We start from the raw sequence: 8,501 nt of genomic DNA, 5'->3' as shown, positions 1-8,501 counted from the left end.
AGTTTGGTAATCTGAAAAGGAGGTAGATATAGTAAATATAATGTTAAAGCTGGTATTGTGTCATCATAGCCCAGTAATCTGCAACAAAAACTCAACAAGACAACACATATTACATTTTCAAATTTATATGCTAAAAACTAAAAAGTGTAAATAGGGAATCGTTTCTTCAAATAAAATACTGTACTTGTATAAATTCAGATATAAGTGCTGCAAGTAAAATAATTTAAACCAACAACTTCCCTTAACAGTTCACTTCAAAATGAACAAATATATGAGCAACTATTCCTTTGCGTAGTTGAAGGAAACCGAAATATCCATAAAAATCCACAACTATACCCATACTGATTTTCTCCTTCCCCTTTGCTTTAAATTCATAGTAGAAGATAAATTACAAAATTAAATTACTCTGTTCTTCATCTGGTCTTGATCATATCCATTTGATCAAAGCCATTTATCTTAACCTAGGCCTTCCACAGAAAATCAGTGGCCAAATCCTAAAGGTATCTCTTTACCTCACTGCAGAATTTCCCCAGGCTCCATGCTTGTCTGTGAGAATGTTGATAATTTTCTGGATTAGTTGAGTTGCTGTCACATGGTCTCGATATTTAGCTGCTCTTATCAAATGATCACACATCTTCTCATCTTCTCGTTTGTCTGCTGAATACTGGGCACATAGTGACTTGGACAGGAAAAAGAAACATCTATTAATATAAAAATATGGGGGAAAACCCCTTTAATTGCATGATGAAACAATCTCTAATATGAACAGAACCAAACAAAACTTTAAAGTGACTTTTATATTGCTCATGAACTGAACTGAGCAGAGTTGGTTATCTACTGTCTCATTACGACAATCCCTCAAGAACTTATTTCTCTGTAGTCATTCATAAGGTACACTCAGAAACGGTTAATATCTAAGCAGAGACCTGAATAAAGAGAAGAAGCCAGAAAATGCGGGGTCCACATTACAAGCAGCATGAAGGGAGGTTACAAAGAACTAAAGCAAAGTGAACAAAGAGAAGAATGGTATGAAAAGAGACTGGAGAGGGAGGCAGGCAGGGGTTGCATCATTTAGTAACTGTGCAGTTATGATAAGGAGCTTAGATTCTATTCTAACCCAATGGGTTACCAGTAGGTTAATCAAGGGAATGATGCGACTGATTTACATATGAAAATGATCAACATAGCTTCATTTAGAGAATGAATTACAGAGGAACAAGAGGCTTGAGGGAGACTGGTAATCAGGCTACTGCACAGGTCCAGAAAAGAGATGCTGGTGGTTTGCAGTAGTAAACTGAGCTAGTTCTCAACACCTTTAGAAAATGCCAGAAACAGTGTGGTCTTTTAAACCTTGGCTATGCAAAATGGACCACCAGCACTAGAATAACCTAGGAACTTATTAAAAGTGCAGAATTATAGGTCCCACTCCACACCAACTAAATCAAAACTTGGATTTTAATGAGATCTCCAGGTGATTTCTAAATTAAAGTTTGAAAAGTACTTTCTTAGACATCAATTTTGCCAAAACAAATTTAGGATTCTTTAGCAATAATCAGATACAACACAACCACTAGTTTCCACGATGCTTATTTCTTTTCTTTTGGAATTCAGATACTTGTGGTATCATGTTTAAGATGCTATACTACCTAATTGTTTAAAATTTAAAAAAATAATGATTAATGTAAACTTGTTAGTTAAAAGGTCAGTTTAGTTAGATAGTTCATTCCTTTCTCTTGGAGTGTAAAAGAGGAAGTAATGGTTCCAGGAGAGCTCTTTCTGTGCCAGAAGAGAAGCAAGCCTGAGGAGGAGGACAATACCCACAGGGAGCGGAGGTATGCGAATTACAAACTAGCTTACTCTGAATGGAATCATGAACTTGTGGATCAACCAAAGACCAGCCTACCTTTAAATTAAACTTTCTGTGAGACTTTTTTTTTTTTTTAAGATTTTTTACAAGAACCTATAAGCTCCTGTTCATTCACTGAAGTCCAGTACGAACTGGGTTTTCTGTTCCTAATACCACAAGCAACCTAAATGATACAGTGTTTATGCAAATGCATAAATAATCAAATATCTCTCGGTTTGTACAGAACACTAGGCTACTGAGATCAAAGGCTGAATCAGCTTGATAGCCTGTGCCCTGGAGAATCCCCATTCTAGACTGTGAGAAGGGAATTGGGAATAAAAGTACAGTCGTCTCCTGCTATCATGAGGGGGTGGGGGGAAAGGGGCAAGGTTCCAGGACCCCCACGGATACCAAAATTTGCAGATGCAAAATCCCTTTCAGACAAGTAATATAATATATATGAATATGTTTATACATATGAATAGGCATAAGATTGGGAAACAAATAAAAAACCAGACAAAAGCATCATCTTTGGCAGAGTCTCTTATCAGTCTTGGGCAACTAACTCACTTGACTTTGCTGGGTCTAACTGTCCTCCCACCTGCAAAATGAGAGGATTATATTACCTCTAAGGATTGTACACTTCAAAGATTTTGGCCAATCTCTAGGAAGTTAGTTTCTGTATATTGTTAAAAGGAAAGTACTTCTTTTACCTAAACACTGATACGGAAAAAATAAATTATGTTAGAAACAAGATTCATTTATAAAATACTACAGGCAAATGCCAGGCTTCTCCAGTGGCTCAGAGGTAAAGAATCCACCTGCAATGCAGGAGACACGGATTCAACCCCTGAGTCAGGAAAATCTCCTAGAAAAGGGAATGGCAACCCACTCCAGTATTTTTGCCTAGGCAATCCCATGGACAGAGAAGCCTGGAGGGCTACAGTCCATAGAGTAGCAAAGAGTCGGACAGGACTGAAGCGAATGAACATACGCACACAGGCAAATGCCAGATATCATGTTAAAAAATGAAAGCCTGAGCCAAACAAACCCCAAGATAGTTCAGTTTGTCAACATTATGATTTGAGCAAAGAAAAGAAAATATGATTAAGAAATACTTGAAGGGAGTAGTTTAAGTGAAGATAGCTAGGGAATTATTCCATTGTTAACAAAAAGGTCAACTACTATGTGATATTTTCAGAGATTCATTCCAGAATAGGCAGCACTCTGTAGGCTACTTCACATCTAAGTCAACCATACACTGAAGCCACCAGGACCAAATGGTAGACACTGTCAGAATTTGTACAGCTTAAACACCCGCTAATGTATGCACCGTGTGCCTTTATCTAACCTCACCTGATCATAAGAGGGAATTAAAATTATTGATGGAAATTCAAAAATAATTGGTTTGAATACTCCCCTGAAACACCAGATACCTTCATATTAAATGTACCAAAATTACCCCAAAATACATTATTAAATAGGCTACCTGTATGCATTTACCAGTTTAACTTTATCAAATCATATTCTTCAAAACATTTGGTAGGCAACTAAAGTTTGCTTAAAAAGGCAGAATTCTAAAAAGAGTCCAAGGTAGTAAGTTAAACAGTAAAATGGTTTAAAGTGCTCTTTAATGGATCCTCCTTTATAATATAAACAGCAACTTTTCATATCTGACATAAAATCTATAGATATAAATCACATTAAAGGGCTATTCTCTCCTGATTATCAATCTCTGTCTCATTGTGGAACATTAGAGTCACATCTAACCTTAAAACATAATAAAAGGAAACCAAACAAGAATGTTTTGTAATGATATAATGAACTTGCATCTATTCTTAAAAGCATCTTTAAAATGCAATTTTAAAGATGAACACATTCTTATTAAAAAACCAATAACATATTCAACATATGACATATCATTCAAAGTCAAGTACAGATGAGGAATATTTGCCTGAAGATCAAACACATGTTACTTATTGAAGGAACGTGTGTGTGTGTGTGTGTGTGTGTGCGTGTGCTTGTGTTTAAGGATTAAGTGGAGGTATCCCAAAAGACCTTACCAAAATGTACCATCTATCAATAAAATCAAGGGCCAGGTCTAGTGTGTGCCTGCTAAATTGCTTCAGTTGCATTCGACTCTGGACCCTGTGGTCTATAGCCCACCAGGCTCCTCTGTCCATGGGATTCTCCAGGCAAGAATACTGAGTGGGTTACCATTTCCTTCTCCAGGGCATCTTTCCAGCCCAGGGATTGAACCCAAGTCTCTTGTGCCTCCTGCATTAGCAGGAGGGTTCTTTGCCACGAGCACCACTTGGGAAGCCCACCAGATCTAGGACTTTCATTCAATTTTACTTCACATAAACGTTTCTGTTTTCCTACTTTAAGCAACACATGAACTAAGTAATATAGCATCACAACAATGACCCTCCTGTCCAACCTGAATCATAAAATAAAAAAAACAGAAAAAAGCATCCTGGGAACTAATTCAAATATATTTGAATGAATTTGATCATTGCTAAAGAAATCTATTAATGTATTAATATAGAATTAATAAAACATAAGATAAATCTAGTTCTTAAAAAATTCACTTAACTGAAGAGAGAAGCAATTTAGACTGATCAACTGTAATTCAAATAACTGTTCTGGATCTTTAAATAAAGAAGTAAAGACAATATCACATTTAGCCTTTCCTTTCAGATGTTATGTCTCTAAGTTTACTATCTGTCCTTTGTATGAAAGCCCAGAGAGGAATGAACTTAAAATCAAGCAGATTTCTCTATTATGCTCCTGCCATCACTCTGATGACCTTTCTGGTGGTCAGACTTTCTCTTCATTATCTCCCAGGATGCTCGCATTTTCTCAAGGCTTTGTCATATGTCCCTTGGCAATATCACCCACTCCCACCATCATCTGCTATTATCAATTTAGATGTAGCTGTCAAGTTTTTCACGTCTGACTCAGCTGTTTTCCCAAATTCAGATCCCACATTTCTATCTGTAGGACAGTCTCCAACCATTCAATAAGTACCTAAAATTTAAAACGTACAACCTACCATCTTTATCCCAAACATGCTGTTACACTGAAAAGGGAACAGTTTCCTATTTCTGTCATCTGTGACTTTTCAATTTCCCTCACATCATATCCCATCATTTCCAGCCAAACCTCTAACCACTCATCACAGCCCTAATGTAGATCTTTATTTGCTCACAACTCAGCTCGTGAAATAATCTTCTGTCCTTTTATGAGAAGTCCCAGAATTATTTCTAGAAAAATTTGCTTTGGAATGACATAGATATATGTATATATCCCATCCTCAAAAAATATATAATTGTTTAAAATATTGAAAAATTAGAACCAAATTTTACTGCCTAGACCTGTGAATGTGTAGCTGTCTATAAAGTGGAATATTATCTTTTACATTACTGTCTATCTACACTCTATTTGCCAGATATACTAGATTATACACTACTACCCAAATAGCCTCAAGACATTTTCAAGGGCTGGAAAATACACTTTTCCTCTAGCTTTTATATGTGAAACAAGTTTAAAGATGTCTATTGAGAAAGTAAGAGGGAAATTTGAAAGACAAACTATTAGAGAAGAGATACTCATGCAGAGGAAAATAAACGGAAATATAGAGGTCCTTTTGATTCTTTACCTGAATATAAAAGGTGGAAAAAAACTCAAGAAATCCAAAATAATTGGAAATTAAACAATTCATCTCCAAATAAAAAAATATGGATCAAAAATGATATCACAAGGAAAATTAGAAAAAATTGTGGAAACTGGATAAAACAGCATTTAAAGTAAAATTTATACTTTTAAATATATTAGAAAATATTAAATATTTAAGGAAGAAATAATACAAATCTTAAACTCAGATGACAGAGGCTAAGGAATACACTCCAACTAATTTTGCATTAAAGGAACAGAAAACTAAGTAACATAATTTGCATAAATAAACCCAAAAACTCAACAAAATACTACTATTCAGCTATCTATAAAACAGACTATATATCATGATGAAGTAGAGTATATGTATGGAATGCAAAGTTGACTTAATAAATATAAATCAGCATAATTCACCATAAAACAGAAAAAAAGGGAGAAAAACACATCATCTAAATTTTTTAAAGCAATTAATTAAATAAATAATTAACATTCAAAACCCTTTCATGAAAATAAATTAATTAATTAAATAACAAGTACTCCACAAACCAGGAATACAAAGAGACTTCCTAAACCTTAGGAAGGACATCTATAAAAATTATTCAACTAAAACTGGAAATAAAGTGCTATGTCCTCTCTCATAACTTCTATTCAATATGGTAAAAGAGATCTTAACCAGCAGAGACAAAAAATAAACAAGTAAGCAAAAAGACAGTCTGAAAAGGAAAGACTAACAGACTCTTCATTTGTATATGTGTTCCCCTAATGTTATAATTCTGAGCGTTCTAAGAAAAAACTACTAGAATATATAATACAAGTTTCTTAGATAAAAGGTCAATATACTAAAAGTTAATTATGTACCTACATGCTGGCAATAATCAACTCAAAAACAATTAACAATACCATTAATAACGTGAAATATTTAGCAGTATATAAAAACATATTCAAGTCTACACAATGAAAACCATAAAACACTGCTAAGAGAAACTAAGACTAAAATAACTGAGGATATACACAATGTTCATAGATTTAAAATCTCAGTATTTTAAAATATATATACTTTTCAAATTGATTTTATAGATTCAACCCAATCTTAATACTTTAGGAGGCTTTCTTAAGGATATATTGACAGCTGAGTCTAAAATATATCTGAATAAAAAAGAAAAAAAAATTTACAAAGGGAAGATGAAACTGTAGAATTTTATACTCTTTGAATCACACTGTAAAATAAGAAATCAAGACAGCATAGATTATGAAATGAAAAAAGAGTGCCTTTTCAACAACTGGTATGCAAACACCTGGCCACTGTCAAAGGAGCAAAGAAAGAAAAAAACTTGTTTTTACCTCATACCACACACAAAATGTTTAATTCAAAATGAATAAAAAATATAGATGTAAAAGTTAAAATTTTAGCACTTCTAGAAAAAATAAACAGAAAAATCTCACGAACTTCAAGTAGGCAGAGAATACTTAGACTAAAATTCATAGATTGGAGAGTGTAAAAGAAAATCATAACCATAACAAAATTTGACAAATTAGACTTCAGTGAAACTGATAAAATCTGCCCTGTAGAAGTCACCATTTAGAAAACGAAAAGGCAAGTGAGGGAAGGAAAGAGTGGGACGAATGGAGAAAGCGCCATTATCGCGTACACACTACCCTGAGTAGGACGGGTACCCCGGGAGAAGTCGGGCGCCTGGCCCGGCACTCTGAAATGACCTAGAGGGGCGGGCTGGGAGGGGAGCGGAGCTAAAAAGGACGTGACATACGTGTGACTGCGGCTGATCTGCAGTGTTGTGCCACACAAACCAACACAGTGTTGTATAGCAATTTTCCTGCAATTAAGAAAGAAATGAATAAAGAAAGAAAATGAAAAGGCAATGAGAAAAAACATTCACCATATGTATAGCTGACAAAAGATTTCCTTACAGAAAATACAAAGAATTCCTACAGTGCCATAGAGACAAACAAACTTAAAACCATAAACAAAGGATCTGACTAGACATTTTACAAAAGATATACAAATGACTAATAAGTATGTGAAAAAACGCTTAGTCAGCAGAGAAATTCAACTAAAAACCACAACACTCAATCATTATATACACACTAGAAGGGCTGAAATTACAGGAACTGACAATAAATACCGGCAAGGATGTGGGACAGAGGGAACTCTCATACCTACTAACTAGCCTGATGAACTGTTAAGACCTGCAGCTACTCTAGAAAATAGTCTGGCAGTTTCTCCTAAGCCTAAATACAAACTTGCAACAGCACACAGCAATTATGCTCCTAGGTACTTCCTCGAAATGAATGATAACGTTTCCACAAAAATGAATTGTATGAAAATGCCCATAATGCTTTTAATCATTGAGCCAAACAGTGGAAATTACCCCATGTACACCTACAGATGAATGGATAAACAAAGCAGTACTGCTAACCAATATAAAAAACAAAAGAGCAATACACATACAACAATGTGGATTAGTACCAAAAATGTTATGCTGACCAAAACAATCCAGACCTTAGAGCACCCATTATGTAATTTATATGAAATTGTATACCACACCAAACTATCTATAATAACAGAAACCAGATGAGCAGTTGCCTACAGTTAGGATATGTATGAATCTGCCTGAAATGCAGGAGACCCAGTATCTTCCCTACGTCGGGAAGATCCCCTGGAGGAGGACATGGCAACCCACTCCAGTATTCTTGCCTGGAGGATGTCATGGACAGAGGAGCCCGGCGGGCTACAGGCCATGGGGTCACGAGGGTTGGACGCAACTGAGCGACTCCACCACCACCACCAGGTGTGTGTATGTGCAGTGGCACTGACCACACCAGAACAGAAGGGGATTCTCTGAGATGACAATTTCCATATCTTGATTATAACAGCAACAAAGATATACATGTGTCAGAACTCATCCAACTGAATACCTGAAATGAGTATATTATATATAAATCACTCAATAAAGTATATTTA

General features: G+C 35.3%; 1 protein-coding gene across 5 annotated transcripts in view; it reads right to left on the bottom strand.

The window, feature by feature from the left end:
* The window catches only part of LRBA (LPS-responsive vesicle trafficking, beach and anchor containing), a 758,995-nt gene that overhangs the window by 415,070 nt on the left and 335,424 nt on the right, over positions 1-8,501 (bottom strand). For all 5 annotated transcript variants that reach the window (XM_010840761.1, XM_010840760.1, XM_010840763.1 and 2 more), the window contains exon 37: positions 513-679. In XM_010840761.1, the coding sequence (XP_010839063.1) occupies positions 513-679 (167 nt within the window). The remainder of the gene's footprint in view (positions 1-512; positions 680-8,501) is intronic.

The sequence above is a fragment of the Bison bison genome, unplaced genomic scaffold (genome assembly GCF_000754665.1).
Source record: "Bison bison bison isolate TAMUID 2011002044 unplaced genomic scaffold, Bison_UMD1.0 scf7180017864146, whole genome shotgun sequence".
Lineage (NCBI taxonomy): Eukaryota > Metazoa > Chordata > Mammalia > Artiodactyla > Bovidae > Bison > Bison bison.
This window is presented reverse-complemented; position numbering and strand designations above follow the sequence as displayed.